The sequence below is a fragment of the Oryctolagus cuniculus genome, chromosome 3 (genome assembly GCF_051225735.1).
Source record: "Oryctolagus cuniculus isolate XC-2025 breed Fujian yellow rabbit chromosome 3, ASM5122573v1, whole genome shotgun sequence".
Lineage (NCBI taxonomy): Eukaryota > Metazoa > Chordata > Mammalia > Lagomorpha > Leporidae > Oryctolagus > Oryctolagus cuniculus.
The window spans coordinates 99,437,376-99,461,526 of NC_142869.1; the positions used below are offsets into that span (position 1 = coordinate 99,437,376).

General features: G+C 40.7%; 1 protein-coding gene and 1 long non-coding RNA gene across 8 annotated transcripts in view; one reads left to right on the forward strand and one right to left on the reverse strand.

The window, feature by feature from the left end:
* The window catches only part of LOC149127440 (uncharacterized), a 77,835-nt gene extending 71,525 nt beyond the window's left edge, over positions 1-6,310 (forward strand). For both annotated transcript variants that reach the window (XR_016231570.1, XR_016231567.1), the window contains one exon: positions 4,148-6,310. This is a non-coding gene — a long non-coding RNA (uncharacterized LOC149127440). The remainder of the gene's footprint in view (positions 1-4,147) is intronic.
* Positions 6,311-9,127: 2,817 nt separating this feature from the next.
* KYNU (kynureninase) overlaps positions 9,128-24,151 on the reverse strand; it is a 226,249-nt gene continuing 211,225 nt past the window's right edge. For 3 of the 6 annotated variants that reach the window (XM_089329240.1, XM_017342818.4, XM_089329239.1), the window contains exon 14: positions 13,424-15,010. In XM_089329240.1, the coding sequence (XP_089185366.1) occupies positions 14,756-15,010 (255 nt within the window). In that variant the 3' untranslated portion in view covers positions 13,424-14,755. Of the gene's footprint in view, positions 9,451-13,423; positions 15,011-24,151 lie in introns of those variants that run through there. The other 3 variants (XM_070071543.2, XM_089329242.1, XM_089329241.1) reach the window with 3 other exon arrangements.

Sequence of the window (24,151 nt, forward strand, 5' to 3'; positions counted from 1 at the left end):
TTAAAGTGAAATGAACACTATGATAAATGGTTTAATTTTTTTTATTGAGAGTTATGTTCCATTTTGTAAATATATCACACTTTCTTTTTTCATCCATCAGTTGATGGGCACCTGTGTTGACACCATATTTTAGCTATTTTGAGATGAGCTGCTAGAAAAATGGGGTTATAGATAACTCTTTCATATGTTTATTTCATTTCCTATGGGTAAATTTCCAGGAGTGGAATGGCTTGGTCTTATGGTATATCAATTTTCAGATATCTGAGGAGTCTCCATACTGTCTTCCATAATGGTTGTACTAGCTTACATTCCTACCAATAGTTTATTAGAATACCTTTTCCTCCACATCTTTTCCAGTGTGTTATTTTTTGATTTTTGGATTATAGTCATTCTAACTGTGAAATCGGAGAAGACCCCCTAATATTTACCCTGAAATGTGGCCCCTTAAAGTTCCCTAGAAATGCTATCCGGGGTGCCACATGCGGTACCGGAATTTGGGGTGCCTTACTATTTCACCACAGGCTTATTACCAAATCCCTGATATTAATAAGCCCGAGAGGGTTCTTGCTTAGTATTTAGAGAAGAATTCAAAATACTGGCATAGAAATGAGGCAGCATGGTACGTTTTAAGCTTTTATTTAGGGAGAAAGATGCATAGAAGGGTGAGAGCTTTATTTAGGGGAGAGAAGTGAATAGGGGTTCATACCAAGCACCAGGAACCAGCCACGTGGATGAGCATCTAGGCCATCTAGGCCTGAAGGCCATGCACCCTGGAGGTGCAGGGCTACAGCAAGCCCTGTCCTGGCAAGAGGCCAGGGAAGAAGAGCAGGGGCCCGGGCACACTGTGCCCTAGGCTTTTAACCCACTCCAAAGGGGAGTGGTTAATTAACCTGATTGGCTGGTGGGCACCCCGGTATGGCCAGGTAGGGAATGAGGACACACAGGGGCGTGGCAAAGGCATCAGGTAGGAGCATGAGGTCACACAGGGGTATGGTCTTCCAGTTCACAAATCTGACCAATTTTAACCTGTATGCCTGCCTACTTCAACCAGACTGAGGTGAAACCCCATTGTGGTTTTTATTTGCATTTGCCTAATGGCTAGTGATCCTGAGCATCTTTTGATGTGTCTGTTGTCTATTTGTATTTCTTCCTTTGAAAAATGTCTGTTCATGTCCTTAGTCCATTTCTTAATTGGATTGTTTTATGGTTGTTGAGTTTCTTGGACTCCTTGTATATCCTAATATTAATCTTTATCAGATTGATAGTTTACAAATATTTTCTTCACTCTGTCACTTGCCTCATTATTTGTCCAATGTTTCCTTTGCTATGCAGAAGCTTCTTACCTTGATGTAATCCTGATTTTTATTTTTGCCTTTATTGCCTATATGTCTAGAGTCTGATCTAAAAAGACATTTCTGATGCAAGTACCTTACAGTGTTTTCCCTATGTTTCCCTCTAGTAATTTGATGGTTTCAGGTCTTAGATTTAGATCTTTGATCCATCGTGAGTTGATTTTTGTATAGGGTGTTAGGCAGGGATCTTGCTCCCCTTCTGATATGCCTTCCTACTAATGTCCCTGGGAAAGCAGTAAAACAGATCAGAAGGGGTTCCTAATCTGTTCCATGGTCCATTTGTCTATTCTTCTGCCAGTATCAGGCTGTTTTGATTATAACTGCCCTGTAATATGTCCTGAAATCTGCCAGTAGCAGGCTGTTTTCATTATAACTGCCCTGTAATATGTCTTTAAATCAGGTAATATCATGCCTCCCAGCTTAATTTTTTATTGTTTAGGATTGCTTCAATTATTGGAGTATCTTATAATTAAATATGAATTTCAGAGTCATATTTTCCAGATTTTCTGAGAACATCTTTGGTATGTGTAAATTGCTTTGAGGAGTATGGACATTTTGATGATATTAATTCTTCCAATCCGTGAACATAGGAGATTTTTTCCTTTTTTTCTTTTGTTTCTTCTATTTTTTTTCCTTAATGTTTTATAAATTTCATTGTAGAGATCTTTGTAGAGATGGTTCAATTTATCTGATGGTATTCAAATTTTTATAGCTATTCTGATGGAATCTTACAAGTTATTCTGCAGCCACATTACTTACATATACAAATACAATCAAACTTTTGTGCTGATTTTTATAAAAAGTTTTTATTTGAGAAGTAGAACTACAGACAGTAAGAGGGAGAGACGGAGGGAAAGGTCTTCCATCTGCTGATCCACATCCTAAGTGGCTGAGCTGATTGAAAGCAGGAGCTGGGAGCTTGTTCCGTGTCTCCCACATGTGTGCAGGGGCCTAAGTGCTGGGGCCATCCTTTACTGCCCTCCCAGGGCACAGCACAGAGATATGTTGGAAGAGGAACAGCTGGGACTAGGACTGGCACTCATATGGGATGCCAGCACCATAGGCAGAGAATTAACCTACTGTGCCACAGCGCCAGCCCTGTGTTGATTTTTATATGCTGCAGCTTTGCTAACTCTCTTAATGAGTTCCCATAATTTCTTAGTTAAGTCTTTTGGTTCTCCTATAATAGGATCATATCATAGATAAACAGGGATAATTCGACTCCCTCCTTCCCTATTTGTACCCCTTTGTTTTCTTTTTCTTATCTAATGGCTCTGGATAAAATTTCCAGAATTATTCTGACTAGCAATGATGAGAGTGGGCATCCTTGTCTGGTTTTCAGATCTTAGTGGAAATGATTCCAGCTTTCCCTCCATTCAGTATGATGTTGGTGGTGGGTTTGTCATATATTGCCTTGATTCTGTTGAGATATGCTTCTCCTATACCTGATTTGCTTATGGTTTTTTATTAGAAAAGGGTGTTGCATTTTATCAAATGCTTTGTCTGCATCTATTGAGATAATCACATGGTTTTTATTCTTCAATGTTAGTGTGATGTATCACATCTAGTGATTTGTGTATATTGAACCATCCCTGCATACCAGGGATAAATTCCACTTGGTCCATGTGAATGATTTTTTTTTTCTGATGCATTGTTGGATTTAATTAGTATTTTTTGAGGATTTTTTTTAGTATCTATGTTCATCAGGGATATTGGTCTATAGTTATTTCTTTGTTGTATCTTTTTCTGGTTTTGGAATTAGATGATCTGGGATTATATAAAGGGTTTGGGAGGATGCCCTCAGTTTTAATTGTTTTAAAAAGTTTGAGAAGAATTTCAAGTTAGTTCTATAAACTTTGGTAGATGGGACTGGTGCTATGGCATAGTGGGTAAAGCTGCTATTCAGTGCCATCATCCCACATGGGAGCTGGTTCAAGTCCTGGTTGCACCACTTCTGATCTAGCTCTCTGCTGTGGCTTGGGAAAGCAGTAGGAGATGGCCCAGGTCCCTGGGCCCCTGCATCTGTGTGGGGAATCTGGAAGAAGCTCCAGGCTCCTAGCTTTGTTTTGGCACAACTCTGGCTGTTGTGCCCATTTGGGGAGTGAATCAGTGGATGGAAGATTGATCCTCCCTCTCTTTCTGTCTCTCTCTCTCTCTCTCTCTCTCTCTCCTTTTGCCTCTTTGTAACTCTGCCTTTCAAATAAATAAGTAAATCTTTTTAAAAACAAGTAAAAATTTAAAAAAATAGAATTCAGCAGTGAAGCCATCTGGTCCTGGGGTTTTCTTTTTTGGGAAGGTCTTTATCACAGATTTAATCACCATCTTGGTTATTGGTCTGTTAAGGTTTTCTTATGTCTTCATGACTCAATTTTTGTAAATTGTGTGTATCCAGAAATCTATTTCCTGAAGATTTTCCAGTTTGTTGGCATATACCTATTTGTAGTAATTCCTGATGATTCTTTTTACTTCTGTGTGGCATCCTTTGTAACATCTCCTTTTTCCTCTCTGGTTTATTAATTTGGGTCTTTCCCCCCTTTTTGATTGGTTGGGCCAATTGTGTCTCAATTTTTTCTGTTCTTCAAAAGAGAGGTCTTCATTTCACCTACCTTTGTATTTTTATTTCAATTTTGTTTATTCTCTAATTTTTAGTTCTTGCTTCCTATTGGTTTGGGGTTTGGTTTGTTCTTTTCTAGTTTTCTGAGATGCATTTTTAGATCATTTATTTGATGCCTTTCCAATTTCTTCATGTAGGCACTAATTATTGTGTACTTTCCTCTTTTTTTTTTAATTGACAGAGTTCGACAGTGAGAGATTCAGAGAGAAAGGTCCTCCCTCTGTTGGTTCTCCCCCCAAATGGCTGCCACTGTCAGAGCTACACCGATCTGAAGCCAGGAGCCAGGTGCTTCTTCCTTGTCTCCCACGCGGGTGCAGGTGCCCAAGCACTTGGGCCATCCTCCACTACCTTCCTGGGCCACAGCAGAGAGCTGGACTGGAAGAAGAGCAACCTGGACTAGAACCCGGTGCCCATATGGGATGCCGGTGCTGCAGAGGATTAACCAAGTGAGCCACGGCACTGGCCCCGTGTACTTTTCTCTTAGCAATGCTTTTGCTGTATCCCACAAATTTTCATGCATTGTATTGCCATATTTATTTGTCTCCAGGAATATTTTGACTTCTTCTATGACCCACTGTTCATTAGGTAGGATGTTGTTCTGGAGAATCTCTTGTGCCACATTTACAATCTCTTTCTGTTTTACTCCTGAAAGTTTGGCAGTAATGTGTTTTGTTAAACATATTTTCTGATCATGTCATGTATGTGTTCTGTGTGCTTACTGTACTTGGGTGCCTATATCTTCCTACAAATTAAGCAACTTTTCTGCTCTTATTTCACTGAATAATTTTATAATCCACTCTCTCTTTTCACAACTTCAGGAATTCCTAAGACACATATATTTGATCATTTGATGTTATCTCATAAATTTATATATATATATATATATATATATATATATATATATATTTGACAGGCAGAGTTAGACAGTAAGAGAGAGACAGAGAGAAAGGTCTTCCTTTTTCCGTCGGTTCATCCCCCAAGTGGCCGCTACAGCCAGTGTGTTGCGGCCGGCGCACTGCGCCAATCCGAAGCCAGGAGCCAGATGCTTCCTCCTGGTCTCCCATGCGGGTGCAGGGCCCATGCACTTAGGCCATCCTCCACTGCCTTCCTGAGCCACAGCAGAGAGCTGGACTGGAAGAGGAGAAACCAGGACAGAATCTGGCACCCTGACCGGGATTAGACCCTGGGGTACCGGCAACACAGGCGGAGGATTAGCCTAGTGAGCCACAGTGCCAGCCTATCCCATAAATTTTGAAAATTCATTTCACTTTTTCTAAATTTTTCTTCTTCATCATCTTCATCTTCTTCATCTTTGACAGATGTTTCAAAAAACTGTTTCCTGGTTTGGATATTCTCATTCTGTTAAGGCTTTCCACTGTGGTTTTTAAGTTTTATTAATTCCAAAGTAAGAGATACACACACACACAGAGAGAGAGAGAGAGAGAGAGAGAGAGAGACAGAGACAGAGAGAGACAGAGACAGAGAGAGACAGACAGAGAGAGACAGACAGAGAGAAACATAGAGGGATCTTCCATCTACTGATTCACTCCCCAAATAGCTGCAATGGCTAGGGCTGGGCCAGGCCAAAGTCTGGAGCTTCATTTGGATCTCCATGTCGGTGGCCCAAACACTTGAGCCATCTTCTGTTGCTTTTCCCAGACCATTAACAAGGAGATGGATTGGAATGGAGCAGCCGAGACACGAATTGTTACCCATATAAGATGTTGGCACTGCAGGAGACCAGGGTATTTTTTTATTTGCCATGTTGAATTCTTCAATTCCAATACCCCAGTTTGATTTTCTCTTCAATATCTCCCTCAACAAAATTTCTCAAGCATGTCATGTATCAGTTTCTTTAACTCATGTATTTGCTTCATAGATTTTTGAGTAATATTATGATCATGCTTTTGAATTCCTCTTTAGACATTTCATCAATCTCTTCATCTTCACATTCTGATATTGAAGTGATGTTGTATTCCTTCTTGAGAGTAATATTGTCTTCCTTAATCATGTTTCTTGTGGAAACACTTGGTTTTCTCCTTTGAGGGCTTTTGTGTTTGAATCATGCCTCTATTGCTCAGTGGAGTGTCTTCTCCTTTGGCAGATATCCAGAGGTGCTGGGTGGGGCCAGGGAGCTGTGGTCAATACCTGATGGTGGAGCAACAGTCCAGAGTGATACACAAGTTGGGCGTGGTAGATCTTCTCTATTGTCAGCAGCGGGGAGGGTATGATCATGTTGGTTGGCATGTGAACCAACTGTCCAGGCTAAGCCCACAGTGCCAGCACATCCTATGTACTCAGGGGCATAAATCACCCATAGGACCTGTGCATTCCTCAGTGTGAATATGAAGCCATACTCATTAAAATAATGTAATATCATTACATTTGTAGTTTCCTGGGGTACTAACAGGAATTGAGTTAAGAATAGGATGTCCCTTCCCAGGAAGGGATTGGAACTTTAGGGAGGATAAGAAAAGAGTGGGTAAAGTCAGGTTCTCCTCAACAAGCAAGGGGTGGAGTGAAACTATCTCTATAGGCTTTTTCCTATAACTCCCTGGATCATTACTTTTTTTTTTTTTTTTTTTTTTTTTGACAGGCAGAGTGGACGGTGAGAGAGACAGAGAGAAAGTTCTTCCTTTTGCCATTGGTTCACCCTCCAATGGCCGCCGCGGCTGGTGTGCTGCGGCCAGTGCACTGCGCTGATCTGGCAGGAGCCAGGTGCTTCCCCTGGTCTCCCATGTAGGTGCAGGGTCCAAGGACTTGGGCCATCCTCCACTGCACTCCCTGGCCATAGAAGAGAGCTGGCCTGGAAGAGGGGCAACCGGGACAGAATCCGGCACCCCGACCGGGACTAGAACCTGGTGTGCCGGCGCCACAGGTGGAGGATTAGCCTAGTGAGCCGCGGCGCCGGCCGGATCATTACCTTATGAGGAGACCTAGGACCAGGATAGGAGGAAAGCATCAGGAAGCATCCCCTCATATTGAACAGGAAGTTGGCCAGCCGACCACCTACCATGAATTCTGCCCAGGGATCCTCTAGTTGGATTGGAGCAACAGAGGCCAATTTTGCAGGCCCCAGGGACCATCACTACTCATTAAGACTGGGGACGGTATTTTTCCAGTGGGTCCCTCCACAATTTGGGCACAGTGTTGGTGGTATCTGTCACTTTTTAGGGTACTTGCATCTAAAGTGTTCAGGCTGGCGACAGAGAAAGCAGACTGGTCCCTTATCATCTCTTTTTGGGATATCCGTGGTGGAGGGACCCAGAGGGCCACCACCACTTAGTTATGTCTCCCGTTTTTCTTTATCCCTTTCATGGTCTCAGTTATAATATACTTCAGTGGCCTCTGAAACCATATCTTTCAGCTTTTGGAGCTTATAGCAAATGTCTGGGGGTGACTGATTTAGGAACTTATGATAAAGGAGGACTTCTCCCTCCAGCAACTGTGAATCTATGAGAATATGTTTGGACACTCTTCTGGAGTCTCTAAAGAAAAACTGCTAGGGGTTCTTTTTCTTTCTTATGGACCAGAGTAAGTTGTGTATAGTTAAATCCCTTGGTTCTGGCAGCCTTGAGGCCTGTGAAATACAATAGAGGAATTGCTTATGGCACCAGTCCTAGAAGGGATTCTCAGGGTCCCAATCTGGTTCCGCTTCACGTACAGTGGTATGTCTGGTTGGGATATGTGGGTGTCTCTTGGAATGTATGAGATAATAGGCATTGTCCACTTGCACAGCCTGATCTAAAACCTCTTTTTTCTCTCTGTGGAAAGAAGGGTCTTCATCACAGATGATTTTGACATCTCTCCTAGTTAGATCATAAAGGGCACAAAGCTTCCTAAAACTGCTAATGTACTTTTCTGAGTCATTTGTGAAGTTACCCGAATCTTGCTTTATTTCCCTAAATTCAAACAGGTTAAAGGGAACCCTAATCACTCTCCCAGTTGTAGCCAGCCAGAGAGGCATGAACTGACATGTTTCTGGTGGAGCATTAGTGACTATCCAGCACAGGAAGGTGACAGTGGCAAAATCTCTGGGCTCCCTCCATAGTTTATCAGGGGGCGAGCAGGTTATGGGACTCTGGTGATGGTCTGGGTGGTCTCCTAATACTTCTTCCCAGTGAGCTGGAGGAGGGGAACAGTCTCCCCATCTAAGCACAGGTCATAAACAAGTCTAGTACCTGCTAACACTAACCGATAGAATAAATAAAGGGGAGAGTGATCCAACATGGGAAGCGAGATACTCAGCAGACTCATAGAATGGCAGATGTCCTAAATAGCACTCTGGCCTCAGAATCAGCCCTAAAGCCATTCGGATCTGGCTGAAAAGCCCATGAGAGTATTTCAGGCATGGAAAGCCAAGACACTCTGGCAAAATGATCTCTGCGAGTGAGATCCCAGTGGAAAGAACAGGTCTTCAAAGAAGGAGGTACCTTTCTCTGAAGGGAGGAGAGAACCTCCATTTTGACTATGACCTTGTCTAAACAAGATAAGAGTCGGAGAACTCAGAGGGCTTCCATAGCCTTGGAAACTCATGACTGGAGCATAGGGAGATTACTGATGCCATAAACAGGAGTGTCAATTTGTAAAGTCAACAACAGGAGTCACTGTGCACTTATTCCTCATGTAGGATCTCTGTCCTTAATGTGCTGTACATTGAGATTTAATGCTATAACGAGTACTCAAACAGTGTATTTCACTTTGTGTTTCTATGGGGGTGCAAACTGTTGAAATCTTTACTTAATGCATACTAAACTGATCTTCTATATAAAAAAAAGGAAGTTATCAATTCCCAACTTGACTCTCACTGGGATTAAACATGACAATAGGTCTGATCTGATTTCATCATCATTTAAAAAAATCATCTATTATTTTTCACTTTATGTTTCTGTGTGGGAGCAAACTGTTGAAATCCTTACTTAATGTATACTAAGCTGATCTTCTGTATATTAAGATAATCGAAAATGAATCCTCATGTGAATGGAAGGGGAGAGGGAGTGGGAAAGGGGAGGGTTGCAGGTGGGAGGGACATTATGGGGGGGAAGCCATTGTAATCCATAAGTTGTACTTTGGAAATTTATATTCATTAAATAAAAGTTAAAAAAAATCAGTCATTCAGGATGGTCTCATAAGGTAAAAAAAAAAAAAAAAAAAAAAAAAAAAAAAAAAAAACCTGTATGTACAGGGCTTCTGTCCACTTGCTTTCTCTTAAACAGAAGCAATCTAGATGGAGGATTGTGACAGTCCCTCCTTTCTGGTCATCACTCCTGATCTCTGAGGGGACATTTAGGCCACACTTGGGTGCAAAAGAAAATGAAGGCCCCCATTTTTAAGGTGTTGTGGATATAACCCCTCCCAATGCTTGAGGGGACATTCCAGTGGGGAGCGGATCTTAGAGTGAATGGTTCCTGTCTGTGGAGAAAGGTTGTGGATCCGAGTGAGGTGGGGCATCCTCCTGCCCCTACGTGGGTCCTCAGCAGCCACCTGGAAAGAGGAAGGTAATGTGATTCTACCTGCTCTCTGAGACAGCTCCACATCTGCTGTTGGGAATTAATCAAATCTTTCCTGTGTACAAAGCTTCAAATCCATGACTCCCTTCTACAGGCAACCTACAGGTTGATCTACCCAGTCCAAGTATACCTTCTTCACTGATAGGAAATCCACTGTAGTTTAACTGTGGTAGGAGGGCTCCCAATCCTGCAGGATCAAGAAAGGCAGGAGGATCAAGACTCCTTTCTCTCTGTCCATAACCATTTGTGGCAGACACACTGATCATGGAACAGAGTCCAAGTCCAGAGGGTACCTCTCAGGTTTCAAGTTTCTGCTCTTGGGCTTCAGGAAGCACGCAACCAGGGTTTCAGTTGGCACCAGAAATGTAATGGAAGGGCAGCACTACCTGGTCATTGACTTCTTTCAGTGTAAGGAAGTAAGGAAAGAGCCTGAATTGAAAAGCAATGAGTCCTTTATAAATGAGTGGGAGAACAAAACAAATGAAAGAACATAAAAGCAGAGCTCTCCCATCTTAAGGCATCAAAAGGGGACCCCAGAGCTGATTGTCCACTAGGGAAGTGGAATCCTTGGTCTTTAGTGGGTAGTCAAACTTCCCTTTTATCTATGTCACTTGGGGTAGCACCCTGGAAATGGCATGTAGAGCTATTGCTGATTTGAATGGGGTTGGTCCATGAGCCTGGTTGGAGTTGGGTTTGGAGGGATCTAGATGTTCAGGGCATTCCCCAAGCACAGAAGGGGGCATGATTGGCTGGGTCTTGGTGGGCACATGAAATGGGAAAATGTGCAAAATGTGGGATAAGAAGGGGTTGTTCACCATCTTTTTTGGAGCATACCTTTCCCTGCCTACATCCCCCTATCACCACATACTCAGGGAAACCGGAGCCTCTGAAACCAGACCCAGTGACTACCCAAACACCCAGCCATACCCTATATCCTAGGGAACAGTTATAAGGTTCCTAGTCACAAGGAGTGGGGGATCCACTCTCAGCCCTTTGAACCTTCCTGTCTATGGAGAGAGCGACAGTATTCCCAGATCCAGCTGGCTCCTGACAGAGGAGGTCTGTTGGTTGGTGCTCTGCCTTGGCAAGTTGATTCCAACACTTTTTATTGAGTAAGGGGAAAGGGAGCCATGTGCCCTCCTTCACAGACATACGTGGGTACACCACACACTGCATGCCCTCTAGGCCAGACTCAAAGTCAGTGTGAACCACAGATTTATCAAAATCTTCAGTCAAGTGCAGGCTACAGAAGCTTCTATTTGCCTTATTAGGATGGCACTTCCTCCCTAATGGTCAGTGCGCCTTGCTGAAAGGAAGGGAAGAAAGCAATGTGTTCTCTTTTCACTGGGTTAGATGGGCACTTAAGCCCTGCTAGCACTTCAGGCTCGACTAAAGATAGTGGGACCAAAAGGTTCTCACTCAGGCAGTATTACCAGTGACACAGCCTGTTGCAGATTCCTCTTGCCTGCCTCCAATAAGATGGCATCCCTTCCAGCCACTGACTGCATGATTGTACCATACCAACTGCACCATGGTGTCTCTCTTCTGTCTGTAGATTTTCCACTGCAGACTTCTCTCCAGCTGTCCCCTGAGAATGTAGTTCCTTCCCTTTTCATCTGGTATCTTTCTTTGTCAATATCAGCACACCTTTCCCCTATTCAGCAATATTGCATCTTTCTTCTGCTTTGTCTATTTTGTTGAAGCTCCAAGCTGCATTTATTATGCTTCTGATTGAAGCTTTTAATTCCAAAATTTCTGATTAGTTCCTGATTGGTTCTTATTGGTTGAATGATTTCTACATCTGTTGAATTTCTCATGCATACCATGCATTGTTTTCCTTATTTCTTTCAATTGTCTATCTTTATGCATTTGTGTCTTTGTGAATTTCCTTAGCATTATTCTGAATTCTTTTCAGGCATTTTATAAATTTCTTTCAAATCAGGATCTATTTGTGGAAAAATATTGTTCCTCTGGAGGTTCCATGCTTCCTTGCTTCATGTTTCCTAAGTCCCTATGTTGATATCTACATATCTGGTGTAACATTTCTTTTGTTACAAAATAGTTTTCATAAGAAAAGACTTTTTCTTTGGATGGAATTTGAGGTGCCAGTTGGATACTTCTTTTGGCTTTGTTTCTAAGTGAGCCCAGAAGTATAATCCATGTTAGCAATATCCATGAGTGCCAGAAGTTGATGGTATGTAAGACTTTGAGTTGGATAATGGTTTCTGAGATGTGTGTCTTTCGGTTCCAGATAGTTGAGTGTCAGTCATGCTGGGGTTTATGATGACAATAGCTCTGTTCATCATGCTGTCTTATATTCAGCCAGAGAAATCTGAATGATGCTGGGACTTGTAGCATCAATTGATGTGACCCTGCAACTGTGTGATACAAATAGGACTTCCCCAGGTCTTGTTTATAGCCCCCAACTTCCTAGTCTCTGCACTGGAGGATGCAAAGGATACACTGCCCTTGTCCCACATGGTGAATGCAGGTTATGCTGCAGCTTCTGCACTTTGAAATGTGGGCCTGCAGCAGTTGAATGAAGTTAGTCTTCCCTAGGTCCCACAGTGTAGGCTTCAGTGACTGAACAATATAGTATTAATATATATAGTCCAGCAGCTACAGAGAAGAAAGTGTATCTCATCCAGGTCTCATAGCAGAAAGCTTAGGTGTTACTGGAGATCATGCACTGGCAGCTGCAGGCTTGCAACAATAAAATGAGGCTAGAGCCCTCCCCAGGATTCACAATGCAAGCACAAGTGTTTCTTGGGATTCTAGAACAGGCACAGTCCCAGAGCTGCAGGATGTGGTAGAGATCTTGCCCAGGTCTTATATTTCATGCACAGGTGATTCTAGGGACAGTCATGGTCTAGAGCAGTGGAATGCAGGTAGTGTCTTCACCAGGTCCCACAGGAAGAACCAGGTGACCCCAATAGTCTCAGTCTCAGAGCTACAGGACTCAGAGGGTAACTTGTTTACAGGTTGATCACAGATAATGATTACGAACCCGGACTGTGAGCTAGCCAGTGTAAGCCTGGACCAGTGGTATACAGATAAGGCCTTCCCCATGTACCCCAGGGGATCACAGTTGTCCTGGGGCTTCAGAGAATAGTCACAGACCCAGAGCAGAAGGATGCAGTGGGGTTCTTACTCAGGTTCCTCGGGATGAACTCTGGAATATAGCTCCAACAGTCACAGTGCATGAGCTACAGCACACAGAGTCCCACCAGTGACCACATGTTATACTTGAGACTGTACATAGTGGGTACAGGCCTGGAGGAGATGATTGCCCATAGAGCCTTCCACAGGTCCCAAATGGGAGTACAAGTGTCCCTGGGACTTATAGAACCAGCAGTCACAGTCCCACCTTTGCAGAATTGCCCATGCCTCACAGGTTGAGTGCAGGTTACGCTTGGCATTATGGACTATCACCTGCCAGCCTGAAGCAGAGGAATGCAGGTAAGGCTCTCAAGGTCTCACCCATGAGTGTGGTTTACTCCAGGGATTATAGCACCAATAACTACAGTTCTAGAGCTGTAGGAGATAGAAGGGACTGTCATCAGTTCCCACAAACCTAGCAAGGGTGACACATTCCATGTTGGACTGCCTGTTTTGCCAGTTTGAATCCCAGCTTTGCATTTGATTCAGTTTCCTGCTAATGCACCTGGCAGATAGTGGATTTTGGCTCAAGTGCTTGGGTCCCTGCCACCCATGTAGGGGACACTGATGGGGTTCTTGGCTCCTACCTTTAGCCTGGTCCAGCACTAGCTGTTGTCATCATTTGGGGAGGGAACCAATGAATAGAGCAGTCTCTCTCCCTCCCTGCTGTTTCCAAATATATGTAAATATATAAGTAAACATAAACATTCAATGATTTATAATAGCTGGAATCATGGCAAAAGAATTAAGGATTTTTTATTTAACTTATTTTATAACTTTCTTGTCATTCTGAAAATCTTGGTTCTAATCATTAGTTAATGTTTTATCATATATATTATCACACAGTGGATCATAGAAATATGGGGAATTCATCAAAAATTATTACCATAAATCAACACTTTTTTTTTGACAGAGTGGACAGTGAGAGAGAGAGACAGAGAGAAAGGTCTTCCTTTTCTGTTGGTTCTCCCCTCAGTGGTCGCTGCAGCTGGTGCGCTGTGGCCGGCGCACCGTGCTGATCCGAAGTCAGGAGCCAGGTGCTTCTCCTGGTCTTCCATGGGGTGCAGGGCCCAAGGACTTGGGCTATCCTCCACTGCACTCCTTGACCACAGCAGAGAGCTGGACTGGAAGAGGGGCGACCAGGACTAGAACCGGGGTGCTGGTGCTGCAGGCAGAGGATTAGGCTATTGAGCCGCGGCGCCAGCCATAAATCAACACTTATTAGGGATATTTAAATCCTATAGTTTATAATAATCTTCTATATTATTTTGTACTGTGAGAATTCCCTTTTTGAGACTTAATATTACTAGTGGATAGAGGGTATATTATACATATAAAATAGATGCTAATGGCCCACGAAAGCACGAATTGCATACTCTCAGTAACAGGGTGCCCTAAGCCAATGATTGCCAGGTTGTGCTTTTGCGCTTTAGATTTTTATTTGGAAGGCAGAATGACAGAAAGTAGACAGATTTTTCCATTCCTTGTTTCACTCCCCAAATGGCCACAATGGTAGGAGCTGATCTAGGCCAGACCAAAACCAGGAGCTAGAAACTGTATCTGGGTCTCCTGCATGGTGTCAGGAGCCCAAGCACTTGAGCCAGCATCTGTCTGCTGCTTTCCCATGAGCATTATCAGACAATTGGATAGGAAGCAGAACAGCTAGGTCTCAAACTGGCATGCTGATATGGGATGCTAGTATTACAAACAGCACCTTAACCCACTGTGCCACAACCCTGGCCCTCAGGCAGTGCTTTATGGAGCTGATGCTTCTAGGGTGTTTGCAGGTTTCCTTCTTGAGGTTGTACAAAAATACATTTTAAAAAACTCAATGCTGTAGCAACTTCAGTTCATGGAAAAAAAATACATTGCACATTTTGAATCTGACTCCATATGATTTTGCACTCAATAGGAAGTAGAAAGTTATTGACAAAAGATAGCTATATAACCAAGAGTTTGGAATTGGGCAAAAGAAGGGCACAGGGACAGAGAATCTGAAGCCATGTACTGGATTCAACTTGTTTTTCATGGGCTGTTCTAGGGAAGCTAGAACTCTGTTCAGAGGAGGCCAGGCAACCACAAATAAGGATAGCAGCAAGAAATCAGCCTGAGTCCGAGTTTTAAACCTGCCATGTAGAGAGATGCTTGTTGCTTAAACAAGAAGGGCTTCCTGCTTCCTTCAGTCCTCCTGTACACTCACCTAACTGTTGCTGTAGTAATCCTGGCAAGTTGTTTCGTAGGGAGGCAGTTTCTCTCGGGCACCATACCTTTCCAGGGTATCCTTCAGTTTTCCTAAGTAAAGCTTCCCTTTGAGGAACTTCCATTTGAGGCTGATTGTTCAGCAACACTCCAATTGGATAGGACCCTTGTGCCTGCTAACAGTAACACAAAAACTTTGTGTAATTTGCAATTCAGTTATTGGCTTCACACCCAATCTTCTCTCCAGTCAGCTTTTTATAAATTAAAGCAACATAAAAGTCAATATAGTGTTACACAAAGAGTCCTATATAATAGCCCCATGGACATCATAAAAGAATTGTGATTTATATAAATTTTCATGAGTTACTGAGAAACTGCAATACATCATCACATATTTACTTGGAAAAAAACAGGAAGTGTGTACATACTTGTTTCCAGTAATAAACCATTAATTTGTGGTTTGGCAAATTGTGGGAGATTAGATACCAGGGAAATGAGGTGGAGTGGTTGGATAAAGCCATTTAAAAGAGCTGATATTTAATCAGACAAAATAAACTTTAATACAAAAACTGTTAAGAGAGACAAAGACGGACACTATATAATGATTAAGGGTTCAATTCAACAGGAAGATGTAACTATTATAAATGTATATGCACCTAATTACAGGGCACCGGTCTATTTAAAAGATATGTTAAGGGACTTAAAGGGAGATTTAGATTACAATACAATAGTACTGGGGGACTTCAATACTCCACTCTCAGAAATAGACAGATCATCCGGACAGAAGATCAACAAGGAAACAGCAGATTTAATTGACACTATTGCCCAAATGGATCTAACAGATATCTACAGAACTTTCAACCCTACATCTACAGACTTCACATTCTTCTCAGCAGCGCATGGAACCTTCTCTAGGATTGACCACATACTAGGCCATAAAGCAAGTCTCAGCAAATTTAAAAGAATTAGAATCATACCATGCAGCTTCTCAGACCACAGCGGGATGAAGCTGGAAATTAGCAACTCAGGAAACCCCAGAAAGTATGCAAACACATGGAGACTGAACAACATGCTCCTGAATGAACACTGGGTCATTCAAGAAATCAAAAGAGAAATCAAAAACTTTCTGGAAGTAAATGAAGACAACAACACAACATATCAAAACTTATGGGATACAGCAAAAGCAGTATTGAGAGGCAAATTTATAGCAATAGGTGCCTATACCAAGAAATTGGAAAGGTACCAAATAAATGAGCTTTCAGCGCACCTCAAGGACCTAGAAAAACTGCAGCAAACCAAACCCAAATCTAGTAGGAGAAGAGAAATAATTAAAACCAGAGAAGAAATTAATAGGATTGAATCCAAAAAAAATTACAAAAAATCAGCCAAGCGAGAAGCTGGTTTTTTGAAAAAATAAACAAAATTGACACCCCATTGGCCCAACTAACTAAAAAAAGAAGAGAAAAGACCCAAATCAATAAAATCAGAGATGAAAAAGGAAACGTAACAACAGACACCACAGAAATAAAAAGAATCATCAGAAATTACTACAAGGACCTGTACGCCAGCAAACAGGAAAACCTATCAGAAATGGATAGATTCCTGGACACATGCAACCTACCTAAATTGAACCATGAAGACATAGAAAACCTAAATAGACCATAACTGAAACAGAAATTGAAACAGTAATAAAGGCCCTCCCAACAAAGAAAAGCCCAGGACCAGATGGATTCACTGCTGAATTCTACCAGACATTTAAAGAAGAACTAATCCCATTTCTTCTCAAACTATTCAGAACAATCGAAAAAGAGGGAATCCTCCCAAATTCTTTCTATGAAGCCAGCATCACCTTAATCCCTAAGCCAGAGAAAGATGCAGCACTGAAAGAAAATTACAGACCAATATCCCTGATGAACATAGACGCAAAAATCCTCAATAAAATTCTGGCCAATAGAATACAACAACACATCAGGAAAATCATCCACCCAGACCAAGTGGGATTCATCCCTGGTATGCAGGGATGGTTCAACATTCGCAAATCAATCAATGTGATTCACCACATTAACAGACTGCAGAAGAAAAACCATATGATTATCTCAATTGATGCAGAGAAAGCATTTGATAAAATTCAACACCCTTTCATGATGAAAACTCTAAGCAAATTGGGTATAGAAGGAACATTCCTCAATATAATCAAAGCAATTTATAAAAAACCCACAGCCAGCATCCTATTGAATGGGGAAAAGTTGGAAGCATTTCCACTGAAATCTGGCACCAGGCAGGGATGCCCACTCTCACCACTGCTATTTAACATAGTTCTGGAAGTTTTAGCCAGAGCCATCAGACAAGAAAAAGAAATCAAAGGAATACAAATCAAGAAGGAAGAAGTCAAACTATCCCTCTTTGCAGACGATATGATTCTGTACTTAGAGGATCCAAAGAACTCTACTAAGAGACTATTGGAACTCATAGAGGAGTTTGGCAAAGTGGCAGGATATAAAATCAATGCACAAAAATCAACAGCCTTTGTATACACAAGCAATGCCATGACTGAGAAAGAGCTGCTAAGGTCAATCCCATTCACAATAGCTACAAAAACAATCAAATACCTTGGAATAAACTTAACCAAGGACGTTAAAGATCTCTACGATGAAAATTACAAAACCTTAAAGAAAGAAATAGAAGAGGATACCAAAAAATGGAAAAATCTTCCATGCTCATGGATTGGAAGAATCAACATCATCAAAATGTCCATTCTCCCAAAAGCAATTTATAGATTCAATGCAATCCCAATCAAGATACCAAAGACATTCTTCGCAGATCTAGAAAAAATGATGCTGAAATTCATATGGAGGCACAAGAGACCTCAAATAGCTAAAGCAATCTTGTACAACAAAAACAAAGCCGGAGGCATCACAATACCAGATTTCAGGACATACTACAGGGCAGTTATAATCAAAACAGCATGGTACTGGTACAGAAACAGATGGATAGACCAATGGAACAGAATTGAAACACCAGAAATCAACCCAAACATCTACAGCCAACTTATATTTGATCAAGGATCTAAAACTAATTCCTGGAGCAAGGACAGTCTATTCAATAAATGGTGCTGGGAAAACTGGATTTCCACGTGCAGAATCATGAAGCAAGGCCCCTACCTTACACCTTACACAAAAATCCACTCAACGTAGATTAAAGACCTAAATCTTCGTCCTGACACCATTAAGTTATTAGAGAACATTGGAGAAACCCTTCAAGATATTGGCACAGGCAAAGAATTTCTGGAAAAGACCCGGGAGGCACAGACAGTCAAAGCCAAAATCAACTATTGGGATTGCATCAAATTGAGAAGTTTCTGTACTGCAAAAGAAACAGTCAGGAGAGTGAAGAGACAACCGACAGAATGGGAAAAAATATTTGCAAACTCTGCAACAGATAAAGGGTTAATAACCAGAATCTACAAAGAGATCAAGAAACTCCACAAAAACAAAACCAACAACCCACTTAAGAGATGGGCCAAGGACTTCAATAGACATTTTTCAAAAGAGGAAATCCAAATGGCCAACAGGCACATGAAAAAATGTTCAAGGTCACTAGCAATCAGGGAAATGCAAATCAAAACCACAATGAGGTTTCACCTCACCCCGGTTAGAATGGCTCACATACAGAAATCTACCAACAACAGATGCTGGCGAGGATGTGGGGAAAAAGGGACACTAACCCACTGTTGGTGGGAATGCAAACTGGTCAAGCCACTATGGAAATCAGTCTGGAGATTCCTCAGAAACCTGAACATAACCCTACCATTCGACCCAGCCATCCCACTCCTTGGAATTTACCCAAAGGAGTTTAAATTGATAAACAAAAAAGCGGTCTGCACCCTAATGTTTATTGCAGCACAATTCACAATAGCCAAGACCTGGAACCAACCTAAATGCCCATCAACGGTAGACTGGATAAAGAAATTATGGGATATGTATTCTTTAGAGTACTATACCGCAGTAAGAAACAACGAAATCCAGTCCTTTGCAACAAAATGGAGGAATCTGTAACACATCATGCTGAGTGAAGTAAGCCAGTCCCAAAGGGACAAATACCATATGTTCTCCCTGATCGGTGACAACTGACTCAACACCAAAAAGGAAACCTCCTGAAGTGAAATGGACACTATGAGAAATGGTGACTTGATCAGGATAGCCCTGACTGCTAATGGACAACTTAATACATTATCCCTCATAGTATTTTTTTTTTGTCTGTTCTACTTAATATGACTGGTTTAATTCTGTAATTATCACACAGTTATTCTTAAGTGTTGAAAATTAACTGAAATGTGATCCCTGTTAAACATAAGAGTGGGAATAAGAGAGGGAAGAGATGTATAATTTGGGACATGCTCGGGCTGACTTGCCCCAATTGGTAGAGTTGGAAACATACCAGGGGATTCCAATTCAATCCCATCAAGGTGGCATGTGCCAATGCCATCTCACTACTCCAAGTGATCAATTTCAGTTCACAATTGATCATAATGAAAGGACTAAGAGTCAAAGGGAGCACATAAACAAGTCTAGTATCTGCTAACACCAACCGATAGAATAAATAAAGGGGAGAGTGATCCAACATGGGAAGTGAGATACTCAGCAGACTCATAGAATGGCAGATGTCCTAAATAGCACTCTGGCCTCAGAATCAGCCCTAAAGGCACTCGGATCTGGCTGAAAAGCCCATGAGAGTATTTCAGGCATGGAAAGCCAAGACACTCTGGCAAAAAGATCTCTGTGAGTGAGATCCCAGTGGAAAGAACAGGTCTTCAAAGAGGGAGGTGCCTTTCTCTGAAGGGAGGAGAGAACCTCCACTTTGACTATGACCGTGTCTAAACAAGATAAGAGTCGGAGAACTCAAGGGGCTTCCATAGCCTTGGAAACTCATAACTGGTGCATAGGGAGATTACTGATGCCATAGACAGGAGTGTCAATTGGTAAAGTCAACAACAGGAGTCACTGTGCACTTACTTCTCATGTAGGATCTCTGTCCTTAACGTGCTGTACACTGAGGCTTAATGCTATAATGAGTACTCAAACAGTATATCTCACTTTGTGTTTCTATGGGGGTGGAAACTATTGAAATCTTTACTTAATGTACACTAAACTGATCTTCTGTAAAAAAAAAAAAAAAAAAGAAAGAAAGAAATTATCAATTCCCAACTTGACTCTCACTGGGATTAAACATGACAATAGGTCTGATCTGATTTCATCATCATTTAAAAAAAAATCATCTATTATTTTTCACTTTATGTTTCTGTGTGGGAGCAAACTGTTGAAATACTTACTTAAGGTATACTAAGCTGATCTTCTGTATATTACGATAATCGAAAATGAATCTTGATGTGAATGGAAGGGGAGAGGGAGTGGGAAAGGGGAGGGTTGTGGGTGGGAGGGACGGTATGGGGGGGGAAGCCATTGTAACCCATGAGTCGTACTTTGGAAATTTATATTCATTAAATAAAAGATAAAAAAAAAATAAAAGAGCTGATATTTAAATAAGAAATTCTAAGACCCCAAAATGAAATGTAGGTGGAAATCTGGGAAGGAAGCAAAGATCAGAGTTAGCTTTCACTGAAGAGTTTCTGCTAAATCCTAAGGATCTAGCACTTCAGCACTGATGGGATATGGAAAAAGCCAAGGACTGTCCAGGATACATTAGCTCAAAAGAAACCCCACATAATGTTGGCAACCAGAAAAAAATGTAGGAATCAACAAATGGGAGTAATTTCTCATTACATTTTGGCCCTTGAGCAGAATGATATACCACATTTTGTGATATTGATATGGTCTGAAAAACCTGATAACAAAAGGTTAAAGTGTTTTTGTCAGTGATCCTGATGAGAAACAAACATAAACAGACTTTGGAAAAACAAAGTTTAACCTAATTCTCAAAGAAATAAAAAAGCCCAGATAACAGATATTCAAGGTTAGCAATCACAAAACACACCAAGAAACAAGTTATTATGTGTGAAAATAGAAACAGAACTGTAAGTTCATTGTATATGTGGTATAAAATATAAAATATTTATGGGTTGTCAAGAATAGAAAAGTAGAGTATGTAGATTGGGTTCCTGAGCTTGAGAAAATGATTAGGACGAGCCTGTTTTATCACTGGAGCATCCATCAAAAAGACAAAAAAATCAAAACAAACAAAAAAAAACAAATACATGTGAAGGAGGAAGAGACGGGAAATGTGGAAAGGGAAATTGTTGAGCAGGGCTGTGACCTCAGGTAAAATTCCAGTCTTGGCTTAATCTACAGAGCAAATGGTTTTCTAAAGCATAAACTGCAGTGTGGAGTCTTCTCCTTTACTCTTTAAGGTGAGGGGTGAGTTTTTCATTCATTCATTCATTTATTTATTTGCCATAGTGCAGCCTGATCCAAGATTTGAGGCTTCAATATGCTGTCAACAGCCACCATACAGATCAGGGGAAGGGGCTCTAGATGGGGATCCAAAACATGCACTGCTAATATTTGAAACACCAGGAAGTTCAAATAGTCCAGAATGTCCATGAAATTCAGTGAATACAAATGAACTCAATCAAGCTTCTTTAGTCCAACTTTGAAATCTGTTTAATTTTTTTCAAAGGGTAGATTAAGTATCTGAAAAGTGAATTAGTAAACTAGAAAAAAGGATCTCAAGGAATAACAAAAAATGCTGTGAAAATTCAGAAATAAAAATATTAGGTTAAAGATATGAATAAGAATGTGAAAAAGACTAACATGGAGTTTCAAAAGGGAATGATGCATTGTTTTAAAAAACAATGTCTAAGAATAAAACTGACATCTTATGATTTGATTGTTTTTAGCGCTTATCTTTACTCCTGTGGAACAGTGATCTTTCTGCTTTTCACTTTCTGAACATTATAGTTAGTGGTGCGTTCACTCTGTGACCATAAAGTAAATTGAAATTGTATTATTGCAAAAATTAAAGGAAGGAAAGAGGAGGGAAGTATGGTTATCATCTTACAATTGCATCTATAAATACATAATATACTTTTACATAAATACAATTTTTAAAAGGGAATGACAGAGAAGAGATAATATTAGAATACCTTGGAATTTTATGGAATGCTTTCAGATCTTGGAAGTACAATAAATAAAAAATAGAAGAAGCAAAAGCCACCTAGACACATCATAACTAAATTGCAGATCAGTAATGACAAACAGCTCTTAAGCACAAAATTATAAAATGAGGCTGAAGGCTTAACAACAATGCACCTAAAGTACAATGACATGATATTTTCTAGTTTATAAGAATAACTGTCAATGTAGAATTTTATAATTGAAATTTCTTTTTAGGCTGATAGAATTTGCCACTGAAAGATCCTCATAATACATACATAATAATTACCATAAATTCTAAAGGTATCTCATTCATAAAAGGAATTCTGAGTTGCAAAGAGAAGTAATGAGCAAAGCTTGTAGTGTATGTGTATGTGTAATGTCTGGTTGTGTGTAGTAGTGTGAAATTGGACCAAAAGTTCCATATTTAGCAAGAACAGTGCACAAGTAGAGAAGAGGCATCTGATAAGGCATTGAACTTTAACTCCTCAGAGGAGGGAAAAAAAGGCTAATTTTAAAAAATAGCCAGTGAAATTCTTAAAGTAACAGTGAATAAATTTATAACTTTCACACAAGTTGAAAGAAAGATTGCATGCACACACACACACTCCTGAGATCCAAAAGGAGAATAAGAAAGAGAAACAAGTCATAAGAATCAGAAAGAAAATGAACATTGTTTTCAGATTTTTCTCTACATTAAAATAACTACAGATTAATGATTGCAATTAAAAAGCTAGAAAGATTTCTAAATATAAAAAAGTAAAACTGTATCAGATAGTTGCATCTGTATATAGTACCAATATTAAATTTTATAAGAGATAATGTGGAATAATAATGAAATTATAAGTACTTAGGGATATGTCAAACTATAAATGTTCAGGGCTTTAATGGAGAAAATAAAGCTTTCTGAAAAACATTAAAGAAGTCATAAATAAATTGAGATAAATGTCATGTTGTTAGGTAGGCAGCCTCAAACTAAAATGAGTCAATTCTTTTAAAATCTATCTAAATTTTAATTGCAATTCAATTGAAATCCCAGCAGGGGTTTTTATGGAATGCAATAGATTTATTCTAAATTTATTTAGATGTATTCTAAATGTATAAGACAAAATAAAGGGAGTTCAGAACAAACAAGGCAATCCTTACAAAAGAAGCTGTGAGATTTATTCTAGCAGATGTCAGACCCCATTATGTTATAGTAATTAAGGCAGCGTGCAATTGATGAATGATTAAGCAAATTAGCCAAAGGAAAAGTATGATAACCTATAAAGAAACCCATATCTATAGCTACTCTATATCCACATCTATATCTAATTATCCATCCATCCATCTAATTATCTAATGAGCACCTTTCTAAACTTTCCCTGAGATTGCCTGGAAACAAACTCATCTATATAGCTATAGATGTATATGGAAACATGGTTTTTGAGAAACAAGGAATTACAGATCATATAAATGATACTTTTGGAAAAAATGAAATCAAATTGCTACCTTATGCATTCAAAGTTACCTTTAGGTATATTAAAACAGAAATCGTGTATATGTGTGTGTGTGTATATATATATTTATATATATATGATTTTTTTCTAAATGCTTGTAAAACTTAGGATACTACACAGCAATGAAGCAAATGAAAAGCTACACTCAATAAATGGATAAATGTGGGGAGCAACTGGGAGCAACTCGGACTATACTAAGTTACTGGAATTAAGACTTATTCTATGCATCTGCTTGCCCACAATATGGCGCTGGGAGAGGAGGAAACAGCTTCTACACAGCTGCCTCCAGTTCAACCAATAACCTGCAGGAGCTGATCCTGATTGGAGGAGAGCAGCGTACTCGGCGTGTGGGTAGCAGAGTTGGGATTGGTGGAAGAGGACTATAAAGGAGGAGAGAGACAACATGCACCGGGAACATCTATCTGAAGGAACACCTGTGCAGCCCCCAAGAGAGCCGGCCGGCGGTGTGCCGCTCCCCCGCGGAAGTGGGGAAAGTGGCTAGGGGGAACCGCCCTTCCACGGAGGTGGAAGGGTCGGTAGCCAACCCAGGAAGAACCAGCAGCAAACCCGGGAAGGGCCAAGCAGACAAAAGAACAGCGCAGGGTCCTGTGTCGTTCCTCCACGAAGAGGAGGAGCAACAGATAAATCCTGAAAACATATACAAAAGCAGGAGCAGGATGTATACACTATATATTTATATGAGCTTCAT